General features: G+C 43.9%; 2 protein-coding genes across 7 annotated transcripts in view; both read right to left on the bottom strand.

The window, feature by feature from the left end:
• Nucleotides 1-22,381, bottom strand: part of STOX2 (storkhead box 2) — a 148,010-nt gene that overhangs the window by 58,437 nt on the left and 67,192 nt on the right. Inside the window, exon 1 of one of the 5 annotated variants that reach the window (XM_032999015.2) lies at nt 15,054-15,878. The exons of 3 other annotated variants lie outside the window; for them this stretch is intronic. In XM_032999015.2, the coding sequence (XP_032854906.1) occupies nt 15,054-15,219 (166 nt within the window). In that variant the 5' untranslated portion in view covers nt 15,220-15,878. Of the gene's footprint in view, nt 1-15,053; nt 15,879-22,381 lie in introns of those variants that run through there. One more of the 5 variants, XM_032999020.2, reaches the window with a different exon arrangement.
• LOC122154871 (storkhead-box protein 1-like) overlaps nt 21,689-22,381 on the bottom strand; it is a 68,134-nt gene continuing 67,441 nt past the window's right edge. For both annotated transcript variants that reach the window (XM_042807789.1, XM_042807790.1), the window contains one exon: nt 21,689-21,847. In XM_042807789.1, coding sequence (XP_042663723.1) covers nt 21,763-21,847 — 85 coding nt within the window. In that variant the 3' untranslated portion in view covers nt 21,689-21,762. The remainder of the gene's footprint in view (nt 21,848-22,381) is intronic.

Here is a 22,381-nt window from a genome sequence, read left to right as displayed (position 1 = left end):
GAGGCGTAGGATTCACACTCATATAATATAAATATCTCTATACAAAAGACTGTCAAAATCAGTGAATTTGAGATGCAAATGCTAAAAGAGAAGGTTAAAATGCAACTACGAACATCAGCTCTTTGCAATTAAACTCATTAGACTTTGGTCTTTTCCTTCTCACTACATTATTACTGTGTCTTCAAAGATAAAGTAGTCGGGCCAAAAAAAATACCCAAAATGCTCACACATAAAACCCAGCTGCTTAGCATATTTCATTACCACACTGACTTCAAAAATACTGAGCAATTTAAACCTCCAAGCCAGTTGGCTTTAGCTAGAGATAAGTGCCTGAGATAAGAGAAGTATAATTGTTCAGTGTAATACCATAGCATGCTTTATATAAACATTTGCTAACACTGCACTTCATATATTTTGTTTCAGAGTTGTGAAATACTGCTGAATGTTCCAACTTTATTTGTGGCCCATTCCTTTAATAACTACGTATCCAGGGTTCCCCTTGATGCTGAATAAAATAAATTATCCTACCCCCAAAGTAGAAAGGGGCACTTACACTTTGCAACAGAGAGTGTAGCCTTCAGGCTTCTAGCAGTTACCCAGCTTATTCCTCTTCACTACTGAAGAGGCATGGGGAAAATCTTAACATAATTTGTTAGTGAAGAACTCTGAAATTTGAATTAACAAGACAAACTTTCTGCTCTTAATAAAATGCTTTGGGTTTAACCAAAATTTTTCTATAATCTAACTATTCAGTAAATTAAATACTCTGAAGTTAGGGCCCCCATATATTTCTAGAAGACACGTTTGTAGACTTTTTGGGGTGTCTGGTTTCATGCTGGAATGTGTGGCGTGAAACTGCTGTCTCTCTTAGCCCTGCACTGTCAGTTCTTCCACATTGTAACTCTTGGACAGTATCAAGCAAGTCTGACAGAAGGGGAGCAGCTTCAAAGGTCTTACATCCCCACAAGTTTTGGTGACCCATCAGAAGGTGTGTTGAAGAAAGACTGAAATCAAAGCTCAGACATACACAGAGACATCAGAGTACCCACAAGGGAGAGAAGCTCTATGAAAGAAAGCGATGGGAAAACACAGCTCAAAAAATTCCTGAATTTCTTCACTTTAATAGCTAGTTGTGAGGAACTCCTGGGGAAAGCCCTGCAGCCTCCACTCAGAAACATCTGCCTTTGAACACTTAAGTTTTCTGCCTGCTTCACTCTTGTTTCACTTAAGTATCAGCTTCTGGTCCAACTCTCTCCTCCAAACTATTGGTAAAATCACGGACCATCATACTGCAATGACAGCAAGGCACAGCTTAGGATCACAGAAGGGAAAGTTAAACTCTACAGTGTCACACCATAGCACATTTCAGCATGGCATTACATCTTACCACAAAAGCTGGCACCTTGCCCTGATTTTAGGATTGTCTGCAAGTAATACTCAGCAATAACTGCTTCAGGCTCCAGTTCTTCCCCTTCCCTCACCTACACACAATCAATCTCCTGCGCGAATCTCAGTGTTACAATGGTGGTTAACAACATTTCTGCAGATGAAACAAGATGTGACAAATTCAAAGACTGCTGAGAGTGAATTTCTGATTTTTTTTTAAAAACTTAAATCTATTACTAAAATCTCATCACTTTTCTTTAACTTTTACTGTTTTGCATTCTATGTTTTCTACCATTTGTACTGTTTTTCCCATGTTTGCATTTCAGTCTTGCTAGGAAACACATCTGCAACCTCAATTACAATTACTAAAAGCATGTACATCTAAATTAAACACCTATGGATGTACACAAAGCATAAACAAAATACACTCACATTGGTATACAACATAGTCTCCTCAAATAGAATATATGAAATGGGTGTGCTCTGATGCTATTCTGAAGCAGAATATAAAAACTTCAGCAGAAGGGTGGAAATTAAAGAGAGCAGTCTTAAAAAGAACATAAGGTAAAATTATATATAACCTATATTATATAAATATATTATGCCACTCAGTATGTGCAGTAAAGTTATTTTCACATACATAGCAAAAATGGTTCCCATGAGTGTCACTGAATGTGCATACAGCGTCCCTTAGCAGGGCTGGACCACGTACGGCGCACAAACAGAGAGCATCACTGGAAGAACCACCACATGCAGTCACCTCCATCCACATTGACACAACACACCTGAAATCTACTTCAGAAAACGTATTTCTATGATGCTGGTCTATGAATTAATGGGGCTTGGGGACATAAGTTTGATGGGTATTTTGTCAGCTCTGCAGAGAGATGACGGTGACCGCACAGGTCACATCGCTCTACCACCCACCACTGTCTTCAAAGGCAGCCTCGGGCAAGCACATGGACGGGGTCAGTTCAGGCCCAGATACAAAACCAGATATGGGGACTTTGAAACCTGAACAGCCCAATTTACCAGCCTTCAGAGATGAAGCTCCACCTGGGGATGGATGAGGAACCGACTGAGACCTTATGGGTCACAATTAAAGGGAGGGCAGGGACAGGTGACATTATAGTGGTGGGTCTGCTACAGGCCACCCAAACAGGAAAACCAAGTGGATGAGGCTTTCTGTAGACAGATAGGAGCAGCCTCACATTCACAAGCCCTGGTCCTCATGAGCGACTTCAACCACCCTGATATCTAATGGAGGGACAACACAGCAGGGCATAAGCAATCCAGAAGATTTCTGGAATGTATTGATGATAAATTCCTTCTCCAGCTGACAGAGGAGCCAAGGAGGAGAGGTGCTACACTGGACCACCTTCTCGTCAATCAGGAGGGGCCGGTGGAAAATGTGAAGCTAAAGGGCAGCCTTGGCTGCAGTGACCATGAAATGATGGAGCTCAAGATCCGTAGGGCTGCGAGGAGGGCGCACAGCAAGCTCGCTACCCTGGACTTCAGCAGATCAGGCTTTGGCCTCTTCAGGGATCTGCTTGGCAGAGTAGCACGGGATAAAGCCCTGGAGGGAAGAGGGGCCCGAGAAAGCTGGTTAATATTCAAGGATCACCTCCTCCAAGCTCAGGAGCGATGCATCCCAACAAAGAGAGAGTCAGGTAAAAGCACCAAGAGGCCCGCATGGATGAACAAGGGGCTCCTGGACAAACTCAAACACAGAAAGGAAACCTACACAGGGTGGAAGGAAGGACAGGTCATCTGGGAAGAATACAGAGAAATTGTCCAAGCAGCCAGGGATCAGGTTAGGAAAGCTAAAGCCCTGATAGAATTAAATCTGGCCAGAAATGTCAAGGGCAACAAGAAAAGCTTCCATAGATACATCGGTGATATAAGGAAGACTGCAGAAAATGTGGGCCCTCTCTGGAAAGAAACACAAGACCTGGTTACCCAGGATATACCTGCAAGAAAATCCTTTTGATTGCTAAACAAACTGTATTGTCTGAAAAGGCTGGAAGTGCGGAAGCACCACACACACTGGATCTCTTCTTCCACTTCCCTGGGCACCTGTTTGCAGTCATAGTTGGACACAGCAGAGTGGGTGGCAAGACAGACCTGGGTCTTAACTGGTATGGCCACTCTTAAGTTCCTGTGGTAAAAAAGAAATAAAGTTTTCCACACTACTTCCAGCTCTTGCTGGAAAACTGTCATCAAAAACTGTCATTGCGTGGCAATACATACCAGAGCAGTTTTTAGATTTTTTTTTTTTCTCCTTGCTGGTCCCCCATAACAAAATAGCCCTCTCAGTGTTTTGTGTCACAATCAGCAATCACATACACACAGCTGTTTAGGAGTATAAAACACAGGTCAAATGCTATCATCTGAAAAGTTGGGTTTGAAGCAAATTTGCTACCAGAGATAACATTACAGTTCCCAAAGGCAGATGTGCTGCCAGAAAATTTTGCCACATGATCACTGACAGAGCTTGGTTTGACACCAACCCATGAGTAAAATCCAACATCAACGTCAATTTATATGCTTTCTCATTGCTTGAAATACACCATCCTATTCAACTGCCCCATTAACTAGTGAATGAATCACGATGACACAGCCAAATAAACCTTTTTTCCCCTCAACTTTTTCAACTTATCTTTTCATGATTCAATTCTGAGTGCAAGGAACACTTCATTTTACTTTAGTACACTTCCTGAAGATGTGAAGAAGGGAACACTACTAGGATAAAAAGGGATAACCATGAAAAGATGAGTGCACTATATTGCCGCATGCCTATGGCTCCATTTGGAACAATCAGCACTGGGATGAAAACCGAATGAGATTATCATCTGGTAGGCAGAAAAAGTTGTATCAATTATTAGCCTTTGAAATGAGCTCTGAGACACACAGGTGAAGGACCAATGGTCCTGATTTAAACCCAACTAGCTAAATGATTTAAACTGAAATTTAAGGGTGAGCTGGGGAAGTGTACTTCGCGTGGCCAGGACACGAGAACACAAGCCTGCTCTGGCAGACCAGCAACTCTGCCCACGACTCCTCTTTTTGTTCACTGTCATTACACCCGCCCTTGCTTCTGGAAAGCCTGCCCCAGTTTCTCTAGCTGTCCAATCTGTGGCCCTTATTCAAAGGCAGACTTCAATTAAAAGGGAGCATTACTCAGCAGTTACAGCTATGCCCTCCTCAGCCTTTCCAAATCCCTGATGGAGGCACAGAATTATGTGCAAGAGAGACGGGTGTGCAGCACTGCGGGAAGTTAAGGTTTCCTACCTGAACAGTCAAAAATTTGTGCACTTTTACCAATAAAGGACAGAATTGGATCCTTGAGGACTTAGCATGCATTCTCATGTTTAACCATTGGCACATACACACAGAGCACAGGTTTGAAACATATAAAATTTAATAAACTTATATAAACTATGATTTACTGTGCTGTACAGGGCAATATGGCAGACCACATATCTGATGAGAAGTTATCGCATGTGGCTCTAAAATAAACAATACTTTACATAGATACTTCACTCTTGTGAAAGGACGTAGTTAAGAACGTGGGGTTTAAAATGAAGTTTCCAAAAGATGCCTTAATTTTACACTTGTGGTTACTGGAGAATATTTCTGCAATTAAAATAATTATACAGACTGAACCCAAGATTGACTAAAAGGAAAACATCTTGTGATTTTAGAAAAACAAAATTTAAAAAAAAAAAATTTCATTTAGAGATGGCTATACCTCTTTCCAGAGGAATTCTAAAAAGTTGTTCAGAAACTAAGACTTCATTAGAGCAGGCTGGGAAAAAAAATGCAGAAAACAATTTTTTGCTCCTGTGTTCCGTGAAAATATTCCAACCAGATCCATTCTTATGCAGACATCCCATGTAAATACGATTTCAAGATTGCACTCCTGAAATTCAATGCCTACGAAAGGACACTTGTCCCATACACAAGCCTAAACATCTTTCACTGAGCACTGATCTCACAGTACCTCCATATGATGATCCTATTGACTAAGTGTATATGTATATACCACTCCCCATAATTTCCCTAAGATATTTCATAATTTCCCTCACACGCTGACATAACATGTACAACTGTCAAACATTTGTATCTAAAGAGCAAGAAAGTAACTACATGTATCCACAGTGAAAGCAGAGACTAAAGACCTAGTAACGCGTTACAAACCCCCTGAATATTCCCCAGTGATGGGTTTTATTTGTTTATAATTTTGGACTGGACTAGTGCAAAGGGAGGGAGTCAGTGCATGAACAAACAGCAGCGAGCCGTGCTGCTCCCACCCGTGATCCTGTCTCTGCATCAGCAAGCCTGCCCTTAAGTTAACACCAGAGGCTGAGGGACCACTTGGACCTTGGGTGAACTTTCTACGGCCAGTGGAATCTGCCTTCCACCTCTCAGAATGGATGTGCTGCAGACATGCCCAATTTACACATGGGGGTTACAGCTGTTTCAAACAATGTTAAAGCCAATAAACCCTTTCCTCTGAAGTTTTTGTTGCCTCTACTCATCCAGCCAGCCATGCAGCATTTATACCTAAAAGCATACAAATCTTAAGAAAAACTTGTAAAAAATATTTCTGTTTCACCCTGTTTAAAAAAATATTTAGTTTAAGGCTTATGTGTAGTAAAACAAGGTCACTGTATGATCCAAGAATGTAAATTCTCAGGACAGCAGAACTTAGAACATCCTATGAAAATGAAGAATGGTACTTTGCTGTAAAACGCTGTGAAAATTTAAGAGGCAAAGTTAGTTAAGTACCACAATGAAATTTAGTACATCATTTTTACTGGCTTATAAGATAAACAGTCTCGTTTATGGCATTTAAAGCGTTATCACATATGGTCAGAAGTTCACCTTCTGAAACTAGGTCACAGGTCATCAACAGGAAATTCATAGGAAATTATGGAGGAAATTAAAAGAACACAAATGGGCAAGAAAACTGGTTTATATAATCTAGGTTCTCCCAGCACAGCTTCCTGTGTTATGATGAACTCAGCTTTCATACTGAACTTTGCCTTTTCCAAGCCACATTAAGTAAGTATTTCTGAATTGTCTATTATACTCTTTGCGCCTAAAAATCTTGAGGTCAAATTCACTACAAAGGGCCATTCATTTTTTTTCTTTAAACAATACAGCTGGGAAAAAAAAATAGTAGCTGGAAAAGGTGTTTTGAGATCACTAAATGCAGATTTCTACTTGCTATCAGCACCTCAACAACATGTGTGCGAGATGCTTCATGGACACGCATACCACACTGAGGACAGTACCCAAATTCAAGAAGAGATTCTTGTATTGCTTCAGTCCCAGCATCCCAGCCAAACTGCAGCTGCATTCTCCATCACGTTTGGGAAGATGACAATTAGTGTCCAGGAGTCTATTCTACACTAATGTTAGACATACTTTTCAAAATAGAACCCCTGGTCAATAAGGCATAAGGAAGAGAGAGGGCTACAGTTCATCTACGCTATCTGGACAACTTCTGTAAAGAAAACCTGCTAAACAGAAGCAGTTACTGCTTAATTGTTTCAGCTGAAAGCTAAAGCACATGATATACCGCCTAGCCACCAGTACCTCTAATGGATCACAGAGAAACAAAAGTTGTGAGTAATTTTACAAGACAGTACAAAATTAAAGACTTGCAAGATGCCTCTGCTATCCCTCTTCTTGCTCTTTTCATTAAATAAAAAGACCTAGTATAAATACAATCAACTCATTCATTCTTTTCCACAATACCCAAAATCCATGTGCAATACACAGGCCATCCGTACCCTCAAGAATCATAGATCCATATAAAAGTCCACAATTTAGAAGCAGTTCCTCAAATAAATTCATCATTCTTCCTTTTTTGTCTCCTGCTTTCACACCCTATCAGATCCCATAAAACCACCAAGGTCTGTTTTTTCAACACCACAACTTGAAATTTCTAATAAATTGTGCATTTGCAGTTATCTCCTGCAGATAGCATTTCCCACTGAAGTAACAAGAACCACTCCTATACCTTTAAAATTAAAGGAATCGCATTATCTACAATTTGATGAAAAAAAGAACTATCTTTGGATTGTGAGGAGTTGGCTGACAAGGTAGAAGTGATAACAGTACTGAATAAGAATCATTCCACATCATTTACTGCTGGTATTATGAAAAGGCTTTCTTTTTCAGATTGCAGGCAGGCGAGATGGAAAATTCTTATCAACACCGTGGCATCCAAAGGTTGATCTGAACCCAGGATTTCACTTGCAGAACGAAGACTGTTCTGTTCACACTGAATACACCTATTTTTGGATGCTCGTTCTTACCCACCATTATCAATTCAAGGCCTGGGTTGAGATAGGAACCTTTTCTGTGATTGGCAATATTATAGTACAAAATAAAGGAGACAGTTCTTCTACTGAACAGATTACAATCTAAGTGTAGGAAACTGCAGAAAAAGTTAAAGTGCCCAGGAAAACAAAGATGACCAAAACTGGGAACACCTCCCCTACCTCCTGACTTTCAAACCCAGTGATTCTAACCTCTCTTTGGAGGAAGGAAAAAGGAAACTCACTATCCTTTTTATAATTAATTCAAGCCTGCTGAAAATCAGGTTTTCTTGTTTCAGTTACCTTTTGCAGACTCCTTAAAAGCTGCCAACAGAGCTCAGGGCTCTGTCTAAACCAGGCTGCTCTATCCACTCCATCATGCTGTGTGCCCAAATATACTTCCTGTAAAGCCAGGTCTTCCTTCTTTTCTTTTTTTTTTTTCTTTTTTTTTCCCCCACTCTCCTCCACAGTCTATTTGAGCAAGATAATTCCAGCACCTATATGTCATCCAAGAGTGAAATACAAAACAGCGTGAGTAGAGCAGCCAACTTCGATAAATGTGCTGAAAAAAGCAAACCAGTAGCTATAAACAACTTTCATACCCTTCTCATAGCTACAGGCAATCACTTGGGAGCAACAAATGCTGGTTTGGGAGAGTTCTGCAGCTTCAACATTCAAGCATTTTCCCTAGGCCTACTCTGGTTGTCATTGGCCTTAATACCAAAAATTATTGCAAGGACAAGTACAGAAGCACACAGTTTCTATGCTTCCTGTCCTCATATTTAATCTACCTAGAAAAAAAAAAAAACTATAATTGAAAATGTTATGGTTAAATCCGGCCATTCAGGTCTCCGTATCAACGGTTACTACTCCTTTTCCTTTTTATGGTGAAAATTAAACCCAATGGTTAGGCAAAATTGCATGAAGTATTCATTAGATAGTTCCTATAAAGGTCAACCCATATTTCTAGGCTTGGATTTATACCTACTCCAGCAAAAACATAAAATACCCGGTTCTGATAATTTAATGGTAGCTTTATAATTTAAAATAATGCAATGTATCATGCTCTTCAATGAAAAACACCCACAATTAATACTGAATTATTTAGCAATTCTTACACAAGTTCTAAATTAGCTGACAATTTTTGATCATGGTTTTAGCACTGTCTGGCCTCTTCCAACCAGGTAAAAGCACACTCAGGCGCCAAGAGTAACTGTATCTGAAATTTTTTTTCAGAACTGCTTTACTTGATTCACAGCCCAGAGTTTAGGTGGTAGGATGTTGATCCGGTTTTAATGCTGTTCACAGATATTCTACAGCCTGCTATTGGTAACGAAGGAGTCACGCTAAAGATCCCCAGAACACTGAGAAGAACCCCCCAATTTTTGGAGGACTTCTACAACGTGCTTAGCAAAATATCACCATTTCAGTCTTCATACCTGATTGTACTTATACTTCTTTAAACTGTGCAAAGAATGTTATAAAGATGGTAGTTTACTCTGGGATGAACTCTCCAGCATACAAATGAAGGCTTATTGTTGTTCACAACTGAGCAGGTCACTGGGCTAAACCAAGGTGATCTGCAAAATCCTCACATTTCAGCCTCCTCCAACAAGTAATGCATTTTGCAAAGACATGGCTGCTATTCAATTCCAAAATGGCAAGATATTCAACACCCTTCAGGTTTATCAAATGTTGCCAACAAAGACAGAGTATAACTTCTCCACCTGTGAAAGACTGGGAGCTATTTGTGATGAATCAGTACGGTGTTTGTTCTGAACCCCTGTCTATTCTTGAAAGAGGAGCTTCCTGTACCTTCAGTAGGCTATCATGATGTCTAGTGTGCGTATAATAAATTACTTCACAGAACTACTGGAAAACACACCTAGAAATGTATTTGGATTCGGAATGACGCCTCTGTGCAAATGCCAATGAGAGGACACCCTTTGGTGACCTGATGCTGGAGCACTTCTGTGAACCTCTACCTGGCCAAAGGTCCGAGCAAACCGGCAGAGAGAACATGGGGACTTTGAATGCAAGCAACGACAGAGGCTGGGGAACAAAAATAACCTGAAATTTAGCTCTGCAGGGATGAGTGCTTTGGATTGAGATTGAAACATGAATAGGTCTAGGTAAGATAGGTGCAGACATACAGACTTCTGTTTCTTTCTTATATTCATTCCTTTTTGATTTTACTAATGTCATAAACAAGCCACTCTGGATCCCCTTGCTCGTAGATCACGGCAGCTAGGAAGAGCAACAAGTCTTCAAATGCACTTTGGTCAGCTGAATGCACAAGCAGTACACAGGACACTGTTCACAGCTTGGTCTAAAAGTGAACTCATGGCTATGCAGAAAATACTTTGGTATCTGGTGAGAGAGGACCAGTCATGGAGACAGTGGTGTAACACACAGGCATGGGCACAGCACTGTGAGTGAGTTAATACTGCACAGGCAACCGCAGGAATGAAAACCAGGGTTCTACAGAAGGAGAGAGAAGATTGTCTTTTGTATTCTTTTAGGCAAGACACCAGGGGAAAAAACTAAATGAGCTAGAAACTGTGCCAAAAATGACTGGTCCATGAACTCAGACCAAGTTTGTGGTCTGAAGACACAGCACACTTAGACCTTCTCTCCAGATCAGGATGCAGTGAAAGTTCCTATTTCTCTCTCAGGGTAAATGGATGCCACAGAAGCCAAAAGGGACTGGAAGACACAGTGAATCCAGAAGCAACTTCCCAAGCAATAAAGCAAGCATAGACCCCAAGGTAACTGAATGGAGTCACCCACTTGGGGTTCACCAGGTCCACACAGGCTAAAGTAAAGGAGATGAAGCAGGAGCCAAGAGGCAAAGCTGGCCTTCCTAGCCACTGACACCTACACGCTCTCAGATTTTACTGTCCCACTAGTGGGTCTGGTCTAAGACAGCCTAAAACTACTCCAAATGCAGAGATCACATTACTGTTAAGCAGATGCATTGGAAGGTGTTTCTTAATACCACACTGAGAAGAAAAAGAAGGTGATGCAATACTGATTATTCTATTAAATATTAATTACAATACAGCTACTTTCAAGCTAGAACATATTCCTTTAGATAACTGAATTAAGGGACAGAACTGAACGAGCTTCAAGGCTTTGCGTGTATCTGTCATTTCTCAATGATGTTAAACTGAGTTCTTCCAATCATGCACGGTTATCTCCAAATATAATTTTTATTAGAGTGAGAGGTTCAAGCTTAAAAAAAAAAAAAAATACTCAGGACACCCAAATTTGCTCAAAATGACTCCCAGGATCATTCCTACTGTTCAACGAGGCTGAAGAAGCAGTCTAAGACCTTCCATCAAACACCCTTGAAACAGACAATGAGGATATCTTTTCCTCCCAAAAATTTTAATTTGCACACAGATACCATCAGTTGGATAGCAGTGCTACATACTTCTCTCCTTTCCCTTCTGCTTCAACTTGGTAATCAGACTCCAGTAACAGTAGAGCAACACCGAGACTGAATTTTACCCTTCAACTTTGGGGCACTGAAACCTCTGCAAGGAAATTTTACAGCAAAGAGCAATAAAGTAATTGCAAACTTTTCAGAACGTAACCTTCAAATAAGCACACCCTGGAATTAGTTTTTACCATTGTAGAAAGCTCTTCAGACACTCCTCCATCCTGCCTGTGCTAGACTGTTACCCTACACCACCCCTATCTCCAACAGACACATTACCTCCAACACCAAGATCTTCAATTAAAGCAGCTCAAGAAAGGCTTCAGAAAAAAATATTTCCTTCCAGAGCACTACTCAGTTCTGGTAACATTTAATGGCTGGGTCAACCACAGGGTGCAGTTCCTCTCTCCACTAAAACAAAATCCAGGATTTGCTTTTGTTATTTAGGAAGGAAAAAAGAAAAAAAAAAAAAAAAAAGCAAAATGCTTTCAACATTTCAAAAGCTATATATATAATTTCATGTGACTGTTTGGAGCCCTCCTAAGTTTCAGTAAGTTTTATCCTGCTTGGCAGTTTCATACGATTTCATTATTTTCCCTCCAATTAAGCAGCAATCTATCAAAAACTTCAAGTGTATTTCCCCCTCTTCAGTAATGTGTATGAATTTTATTGGATTCAAACTTTTCAACATCTCTTTTCACACAAGGTCAAAGCTCTACATTGTTGTAGTTTTCTTTTTCAGTGTTATTTCTCCAAGCCAGTCCTCCACTGGGAAATTAATATTCCGCATGAACAATGAACTCCTTGCATGGCCTTTGAACCCAGTGGTTGCTAGGAGGCCTAAAGAAACCCTGGAGTACAGTCGATTTAATAGCATGTATCAAGAGATTATTCAGCAGTAAAAATGTGTGATTTTCTAAATTCCCTGCCTTTTTTCCTCCTTACTTCCATCTCCCTTCATCTGTCAAACAATCTTTAAATTTCAGATGAATTGCATCTGCATCAATTTTCTATAATTATGGGCAGTTTGTTCCCAAAGTATTAAAAATGTGACTGCCAGCCACCAATGCTGCTTCTAATCAGGCAAATATCAAACTGGTCCTGACTCAGTTTTACTGGAAAGGCTTCTTAAAATTGGGTGTGCTTCACTACTCTAGCACGAGGTTTTCATTTACATGGTTCTGCTTAAAAACTATTTTCGCTAAATAAAACACCACAGCACTGACTGCAACACCATAACTCGGTATTTCTCTGTGCTGAAAGAAATATAGATATGATTCTCCATGCCCCATTCAAGCATATCCACGTATTAACATTTCAAGCTTTTTATCATCTCACTGAGGCCCGTTTGACTGTCTGCTTTTTCATATTTCCCAAAGCAGAGTAACTGAGGCCAAACTCCAAGTTTTCTTTCCCACCCTCCACCCCCCTCCCAGACAATGCAGCATTTAATTAAAGGAGAACCACAACAATGCTAATGGTGATGAGGTTAAATGGTTGGATAAACAGAATGCAGCCCTCTGAAAAGCCCATGTGTTTCAGGACACTTTCTCCCCTACAACATTCTGGGTGACAAAGAATGCATTTGTATTCTTGATCCCCACAACTTTTATGCCACAGGAATTCCTATAGATTTCCTGTGAGGAAGAGAGTTTCCTTCAAACAGTGAAAAGGTTAGATACAGTAGCGATTCCTCCCAAAACTAATATTTGGAAAGGCAGTGGATAATGATCCTTTAAAAATAAATGAATGTGGAAACTATCCATCAAGAGAGAACAATTGCATTTCCAGCTAAAAACCTGCTAAATTGTTTGCTAATTTTAATTCTCAATGTATTCTCCCTCCAACAACTTTAGCAAATTACGCAAACTAAACATGGCATTTGTCCTTCTTCTTCAGTTGCTGCAATTGAAATCAATGTACTGTATGTTCATAAGCACTGTATTCTCGGGGTCTGGAGATTACTTTAAAACATTTATAGCAGATTACAAATCTATGCTCTCCCTCCCCCTAGTACACAGGTATCATGCCAAAAAATGCAGGGTGACACATCTGATTCTGCAGATCGCTGGTGTTTGACCGTCTGGTTGGATTGTACCAATCTTGCCAAGATAAAGCTTTTACAGAGCCAGACTGCTCCCCTGAAGAATTAAAAACAAGCAAAAAACCACACTGCTTGGCACAAAATGCTCACGTGAGCTCCTTCTCTTTTCAAATACGGGCTTCCACACTGAAAGAAAGGTGTTAAAGTAGCGACTTCCACAGAACTGACACAGCGCATCTTACACTGGGAATAGCGGGACGTTCACGCAGAACAACAAAAATCTTCACAGTATGGACAGCTTTGGGTTTCCAGCCTCTTTCAGGTCCTGCCGCACCAATGGAACAAAACCACCCCTCCACCACCACCACCATTCCCCTCTTCTTCAGCTGTTCAAGCATAAATCATCCTTGTCATTTCCTCTCACTATGTGGCTTCCCAGGAAAGGGAAAAATCAGAGTGGTTATTGCCAAAATAGCACAATAGTCTTATACAGATTTTTCAGTGAATTGCATATTACCTCCCCTGTGCTTAAGCATTAAAGAAAGAACAGTCACGAGACATTTTTAAAAGATGAGAAACCAATCCAGACTAAAGAGATATGCTTATTAGGTCCAGACAGGAAAGTGAGCATGTAACTGCCAACCACAATCTTTGGCTCAATCTTTGCAGCAGAAACAGGGGGAAAACGGGGCACGGGGCTGGAAACGTTTTCAGTAATGTATAATAAATACCTTCATTTTCTCCCTCTCCCTCTTTTTTTCCTTTAAAGGAATCTGTCTACTCAACCTAAATTGGGCTTCAGAGGGAAAACATGCCTCCGTGATAAATCTGAATTTGCCACCATAGTAATGAAACGTTGTGTCCGATCATCACAATACGCAGGCAGCAGAACAACAAAGGAGGTTTCCAGGATTTTCTGCCCTGGGCCCCCTCCCCATCAGCATTTCCCCCAAGTCTTCTTTCTGGTGTTTATGAAATGTCTGAATTCCAAGGCCATTAATATGCATTTCAGGATGGAGCAGCTTCCATTAACAGTACTGAGGCTTTCCGAAACTGCACCAGCACTCCATTGGAGGCCAAGCCTCTCCCCCATGCCTGATTTTCCCTGCGCTGTTTTTTGTTTTGTTTGAGCTCCCTCTTTCCCATGCACAAACATGTTGGTGCAGTGTCCATTATTTCCCTGCATCCTCCGCTGAAATCACTCGACAAACGAATATACATGCATGTGTGTGCTCCCCCACATACATGGGTCTGGTCTCCTTCTACACCTCAAATAACAAATGCAAACGTGTTTACAGTCATTTTCACCAAAGCGTGCTTTGCCACTGCAGAAACATGCAGCTGAAACCCAGAGAGCCTGTAACAAGGCAAGAGCGTTTACAATCACAGGGGACCCTTTTCCTTTCCAAAATGGAAAAAACACGAAAGCCCGACGAGTTAACTGGAGTTAACTGCGTTCAGAGGAGAACGTGTGGGGCAGCAGTAAATATCCCGCACATGCTTTTACGCACAAAAGGAGCAAAGGGCTCCATGCTCTGTGCACCCAGTCATTTTTATCTGCCCTTCCACAACCGAGAGACGTGACCGTTTCTCTCATTCATTTATTTCACTCGACTAACAGCTTTTAAACACCATATTGCGAGGACCCCGCTGTGAATCTTGCAGAGGTACAAAATGGTGGATGTATGCTATTTTTTTTTTTTTTTTTTTTTTGCATTACTCAGAACAACTTAGGCTCCCGGTCGCAGACTCCCCTCCGTCCCCACCAACACAGCCTTCCCGGCCAGACACTCACCCCGCGCCAGCTTCGCAACAAAGCTCTCTCGCACACACAAATTCTATTACAAACCTGATGTCATGTAGCCCCGTGACGCCTGGGAAATAAAAGCTGGTGGGAAGTGTTTGTGCAGCCGGTAGTCCTTCTCGCTGCGGGACCTCATGCGGTCTGAGGCCCGGTCGGAGAAGTCGGAGCTAGGCCAGGCCCGCCGCAAGGTCGTACTCCGCGTCTTCTTCATCCTGAGGATGCCCGAGCCTACTCCTCCCGCCGCAGCATGGGTCAGGCCCTGCGCCTCGCCGGGGGCGCGCAGCCTGGCATCAGCCTAGCGCCGGTACCGCCGGGGCGCAACCTGCGCGCATCTCGCCGCTACCTCTTCTAGGGCGCCGGCCGCAGGTCCCTTCCTTTCTTTTTTTTTTTTTTCCCCCTCGAATGATCCAATTTTACACACGTCCCACAATGCATTACACTTCATTTGCAATCGGTCCGGCTTACGGCTCCCAGATTCGGGTGGAGGAAAGGCACGTTATGTGGCTTCTCAGGCAAAAAGCGGGGGGGAGGGGGGATGAAGGGGAAGGGGGGAGAGGGGGAGGGGATGGGAGATGTGCAGCGTGGGAGCTCGGGGGTCCCGAACAATGGTCCGATTCAGCCCGGCCGTGCTTAGCCAACTGTGAGCCGCCACACAAAAGGCCCAAACAAACGAGGAAAACCCCACGGCCGCCGGCTGCGACCCCGACCGCGGCGCGCCCGGCGCTGGGGAGGCGGCGGCAGCTCCCGGCGCGGCGGGAGGAGCAGGAGGAGGAGGGAGAAGAGGGAGGAGGAGAAGGAGGAGGAGGAGAAGGAGGGAGGGCCCACAGGCGCCTCTCCCGGCCGCGGGACCGGCGGAAGCAGCCGCGACCCCCCCGCCCCGCTGCCGTCCCCCCCTCAGGCCCGCGGCGCCCGGGCGGCCGGCAGCGGCCCGCGGCCCCGGGCAGCGTCGCGCCTCGCCATGGCCGCACCCGACCCCCCGCCCGCCTGTCCCCGGGGCTGGAGCGCCGCCGGCTCCGCGCTAGGGCCGGCCGGCGCGGGGGGCGAGGCCACCGGGGAGCCCGTTGGACGCACCGCCCGCCGCCCTCCCTCCGCCCCGCCGCGCCGAGCCGCCGGCAGCCGCTGCGGGAGCGCCGGGCGCCGCGCCGCCGCCCGGGCTCATGCCAGTCCCGGCGCGGCCTGCGGGTCCCGCCGGGCTCCGCGCTCCCCCGTGCGGCGCCGGCCGGGGGCTCGGGGCCGGCTCGCAGGCACCCGCGCACAAAGCCCCGCGCACCGCGGGGGGGGGCCCAGCCCCCTCCTGCTCCCGCTCCGCCTCCTTTCCGCCCGCCCCGGCGGTGGCTCTCGGGGGCGGCGGGCGCCCCGCACCGCCAGCGGCAGCCGAGGGGGAGGGAGGGGGGCAGCGGCGGGAAGGAGCGGCAGGGCAGAGCGGAGCGGGCATGGCGGCGGGGCTCCTCTCCCCGCTCCACCGGTCACCGCTCCCGCCCCGGGGCCAACCTCGGGGAGAACGGGGGCAGCGGAGGGAAGGGAGCTGGGAGAGAGATGTATTCCCGGGGCACCCCCGCGTGGGGCCGGCCCACCCGTCCTCCCTCAGCGGCGCCTTTCTTTCCCCCATCAGTGGCTGAGGAGCAGCCGCCTCCCGGCCCTCCCCCGGAGGGCCGCGCTCACCCTGCCGCCTTCGAAAAACGGGGCACCCCGCAAGGACGGCCCGGCCGCCCCGCTGGCGGGAAGGTCGCCCACCCTCTCACCCCAGCGGCGCCTGCCCCTGCGCCCGGGGCGCCATCTTGAACCGGGCCAGGCCGCCGGGGAAGCGGGGTGTCACCGAGTCCAGTTCGGCAAAACTCTGCAAAGGGACCCAGTTTCTCCTCCGCGAGGCAGGTTAAAGCACGCTTGACGTCAGGTGTTACCAGTGGAGACAACGGCGATGCAGGGATTTTAAAATGTTGCCGATAAATTACTTACATTTAAATTTTTATAATTATTTAACCTTTCTTACAGTGGGTTGTGTCACGTTTCTACGAGCATGGAAAATCAGAGGGCTGTGATTTTGTCAGTAATTGAAAATTTTCAATAGTGGTGAACCAGTAAAAGGATGACCATTGGTGGATGAACATCAAAGCCAGCAGACCTTGGGACGTTATCCTTTTGCTGCCTTGCTGTGCAGCCTCAGGTTAATCACTTTAGCACCCACCTCAGCTGGCCTGGCTATACACGACTGTGGGCAGAGCGCATACCAAAGAATCATTCAGGGTTTCATATGCAGCCATCCCTTTCACATGAGTAGAAATTATGTAAACGAAACCAAGCAAGAACATCGAAAATTAAATACTATGGGGTCCTTTCTCATTCAGCCTCATCTCCTTCCAATTGTGTAAAAAGCCATCCGCCATGACATGTTTTCATTGATACTATGTATACTGGTAGAAACAGGAAAAAGTAACATGAGCAAAAAAAAATGGCCTGGAGCTCCACTAATAAAAATGTAAGATACTTTCCATCATGCAACTTACTCATCTAGCAATTTACTCATCAACCTACACATAGCTTATAATAGAGCATGTTTTTACCCTTAGACCAGAAAAAACTTAAGGAGAACTCCTAGAATCGTTCAACCTTTCTCATCAAAGGCTGAGGTTGGGATAGAATGGTTAGCACTACCTAGCTAAGTCAAACCTAAAACAATCACCCATTTTACCAGATGTAAAAGCAAATCAAATGCGAGCCAGCAGCATAAACTCTCATTCCACTGTCTGAAAGTTGAAAGAACGATGGCTGTGCATTTCCAGCTGTCAATAAGTGGTTGGATATAGCTGGCCAGCTAACTTCAACCTACAGCTGAACTAATCTCAACCTTTCTCCTAGTCCAGACACAGCCCTAGATCTGTTCCATTAAAAAGGACACAAGACAAGAGACAAATAGGAATAAGCAATGAGGAGGAAAAATTAGGTCAAGAAGTAGTAGAAAGACAGAACAAAGCAGGGACATACACACAAACAAGACCACAATGATCCTTATACTGGCTTTCTGCATAATTATTGCCAACTAAAAATATTTGAGCCTAGTTTCAGAGCTATTCTAACAAGCATCAAATAAAAAAACAGGGGATAGCTATACAAATGTTGGGTAAAGCACACATATCCCAGTTGTTTTTGAGCAATTTGCTGTGGACTAATGAACCGGTGACAGTGCACAGAAGTCTTTCAAGTAGTTTTAATTGATTTAATTTGTACACTTGCAGGAATTGTCATGAGAGTAATACATTACATACAATTAACACATATTATCTTCTGCTTGTTGATTGTGGGAATCAGACTACTTCATAGTTTTGGGCACAGATAACAGGATGCTTTTTCATTGTGTGATAATTTTAAGTGAATAATAATAATTTGCTCCTACAACTATGAAAAGTTATTTTTTTATTGAAATGGGGGGAGAAGGGAATGAAAGGAATAAGCAATCCATCTAGCAAGTTCAACTTTCTCTTCCCAAATGTGGGGAGATTTGTTTAAAAGCAATTTTGGAGGCCTCCTCTCAGTACTAAGAAATTGTTCCTGTGGTCAGCTAAAACTCCTTGTATCAGTCCTCTCACAGTTACCTTGTTTGGTTTCAGCTTAAAGTTTTCTGACATTGTATCTGAAAGACTTTCTTCTCTTTGAAGAGAGGAATTCAGAGCAAGTCTCCTCCTGCTTTTGCACTGTTTGAAGTCAAGTGTTGTTACTGGTATGAATCAAATATATAATTAAAGACCAAGTTTAAGTTTTGGCTGTTTTCTTTGGAAAAAGGGCTAGAACTATGAGTGTAATTGATTTTTTGCTTCAGTGGCCAAACTGAAATAAACTAATTTTCTTCATATGAACTGAAAGCTAAAATTTGGGGGCTTTAAAAAAAAACCCACAACATTTTATTGTTAGACATTTTAAATTACTTTTTTTTTTCAATGAAAGAAAATAAATGTCTGGATTCGTACATCTATGTTAGAGCAGGGTAGGGCAAGAAGAGATCCCAGCAACAAATGGCTGTCCTGCTTGGTGAACAAGGCTACAGTACCCTTATAAGCACAGTTTGAAATAAAAAAAAAATATGCTGTTTAATCCAATAGTTCCAACAGGGGTGAGGAGGACCAATTTTCTTTGACTGAAACCATTGGGAAATTCTGCTTAAATTTACAAATATTTTTGCCTACCCATTACACGGTGGTAAAGTTTTGCCTAATTGTAAAAAGAACTATGGAAATATTCTGGTGGAGCTTGCTAGGAATAAGGAAAAATAACAGAATCACAAAATAGTTTGGGTTGGGAGGGACCTTAAAGACCATCTAGTTCCAACCCCCCCTGCCATGGGCAGGGACACCTTCCCCCAGCCCAGGGTGCTCCCAGCCCCGTCCAACCTGGCCTTGAACCCTTCCAGGGAGGGGGCAGCCACAGCTGCTCTGGGCACCCTGTGCCAGTGTCTCACCACTCTCACAGTGAAGAATTTCTTCCTAATAGCTAATCTAAATCTACCTTCTCTCAGTTTAAAGCCATTACCTCTCATCCTATCCCTACACTCCCTGATAAAGAGTCCCTCCCCAGCTTTCCTGTAGCCCCCTTTAAGTACTGGCAGGCTGCTATAAAGTCTCCCTGGAGCCTTCTCTTGTCCAGGCTGAACAACCCCAACTCTCTCAGCCTGTCCTCATAAGGGAGGTGCTCCAGCCCCCTGGTCATCTTCGTGGCCTCCTCTGGACCCGCTCGAGCAGGTCCATGCCCTTCTTATGTTGGGGGCCCCAGAGCTGGACACAGCACTGCCGGTGGGGTCTCACCAGAGCAGAGTAGAGGGGGAGCATCCCCTCCCTGGACCTGCTGGCCACACTGCTCTTGATACTGCCCAGGATACGGCTGGCTTTCTGGGCGGCAAGGACACATTGCTGGTTCACAGTCCGTTTTCTACCCACTAACACCCCGCAAGTCCTCCTCCGCAAGGCTGTTCTCCATCCACTCTTCGCCCAGCCTGTATTTATGCTTGGGATTGCCCTAACCCAAGTGCAGGACCTTGCACTTGGCCCTGTTGAACTTGAGTTTTCCACAGGCCCACCTCTCAAGCCTGTCCAGGCCCCTCTGGATGGCATCCCTGCCCTCCAGCGTGTCAACTGCACCACACAGCTTGGTGTCATCAGCAAACATGCTGAGGATGCACTCAGTCACAACCTTTCTTTGGTTCAAATTCATAGGGTACTTGAAGGCTTTTGGAGAAGCAATTAAAAATCTTAACGTCTGAAAATCTTCTGTGTTCTCATTCACAAAGTGAGAAAACAAATATTACTAAGGATATCTGTTGCATTTGATCTTCATGAACACTCACTTACTAGTTGCTAAGCAGATCTGTTCCCAATTTATAGATGGAAAATGGGAAAAATAAAAGGACATAACCGGCCCAGAAGAGTGTAGCAAATCAGTGGCAAATACATCGTTAAAACTCAAGGGTCCCAGCTTCCATTTCAGAGGCTTATATTCCTTAATTGAAAAATAATAATTTTGAATCGGAGTGCAATACAGTGAGCTGTACATTTATATATTTCTCTGCATGTGTGTGTGCATGTATGCTTGTGCGCATGTGCACACATGGTAATTGCTCTCATGTAATGTGGTATTTCAAGTTTCAGTTGGGGCTTCTCTTTTTTTCCTCCCCATGACAAACAAGTTTCCATAGGGGAGAGCAGCAGGCTTCAGTAGCAGGGTGGGCTGGTGTTACCGCCTCAGCTTGACTGGCTTGGGGACTGACTGCATGAGGTTTTCAAATGAAATAAGCATGCAAGACAAACACTAAAATAAAAATGGCAAAATAACTGGACACGCAGGGGGGAAAGCAATCCCTCTCTTTGCTAAGACAAGCTACACCTCTAAAATCATTGTCTTTCAAACTATGCATTCAAAGCCTGGGTTCTCCCTTACTCTGTCACTAACTTGCCTCTTGCACATAGTCAACTGGCTGCCTCACAGAGGCAATTAAAAGGGCTTCATTTTATTACTGTCAGCTGAGCTCGTGTCTGACAAGCACCCAACACCACCAGAAGAACCGACACCGTCAAGGTGCCGAGTGCTTGGCACAAAGCCTTGTGGCTTCACTCTGCAGGTCTATGATAAGAGTCCTTTTCCAGTCTCCAGCTTCAGAAATAAAGACTACAAATATTGTTGATATTACTGGGAGACAGGGGAGACTTTGCCCTAATGAAGGCCACAGGCACTGGCAGCCAGGTAAAACGGGGAGAAGAGGGTCATTTTGTGGCATATGAAAGCAAAACCATCAAATTCTGTAACTTTTTAAAAGGTGGAGGCAAGATGCTGCAAGATGTTGGAAAGGAAATGCAGGGCCTGTGAAAGTGGTAGAGGAAGAGCAGAAAGGAATAAATAGAAAATTAAGAGGGGAAAAAAGCCTGTAGTACAAGCAGTTGAAAAGCGGTAAAGTAGGAGAGGGGGAAGGAAAGTTGAGCACAAGAAGAGGTGGAAAAGATGTAATTAAGAACTTGGGAAAAACACCAGACTCAGGCGTATCATCACAGGCCTTGCCAATATATGGTTTTATTAGATCTACAGCTCTGCATAATAGCCTTCCTGAGAAAATGCATTACCTGCATTTCTAATATTAATAAATAAATCCATGAAGGGAGAAAATCATCCACTGCATAAACTCACCATTTTCATGTGTGGACTCTTGTGTCTCTGTAGTACCAATGTGCAGAACTCAGACTCTAAAAAAAGATGGTTTTGTCCAATCCCTTACTGATTAAGGAGGTCTGGCAACAAGCTGCAACTGTCCTTGGCTGTAGGAAGCACTAGTTTTCCCTTCCAGGTCTTTGTAATCAGATATACTGGCAAGAACAAAGAAGAAAACTCATGATGCAGCACATCCTCTTTCACAGCAGCCCTTAGACTTCTGAGACTAACACTACTAATTTGTCACCTCTCACTAGTACTTGTTGTTACTCAAATATGCAGGAGAAGCCAAGTACTTGTAATCTATGATTGTGGTCCAGGTCACAAAATTAAGGCAGCCTCTCTTGATGGATTGATTTATTGGCAAGGGAAAAGTTGGGCTTGCTCAGATGACCCTCTCTCCTTGGAGAGAGAGAATTTGAGCAACTTCACCAAAAAGGGAAAGAAAAAATCCCAAGGGCAAAGGTGTAAGTGAAAAAACTTCCAAATATAAAAAAAAGGAAAATGTTTCAGACCTTATCACAAGCAAGTCGTCAACCTAACTCCAGAACGCTATCAGATTGTACTATGGTAGTAATCCTGGCTTAATTACAGCACCTCTTAAACTAGTTTCGGATCATATTTCTCTCACTGTTATGCTTTGGGAATGTGTGATGACAGGAATGCAGTACTGCTGCTGAACACATGCT

The sequence above is a fragment of the Tyto alba genome, unplaced genomic scaffold (assembly GCF_018691265.1).
Source record: "Tyto alba isolate M040663 unplaced genomic scaffold, T.alba_DEE_v4.0 Super-Scaffold_6, whole genome shotgun sequence".
In the NCBI taxonomy this organism is placed as follows: Eukaryota; Metazoa; Chordata; class Aves; order Strigiformes; family Tytonidae; genus Tyto; species Tyto alba.
Note: the sequence above shows the minus strand (reverse complement) of the source record. Positions and strands in the feature narration are given on the sequence as shown.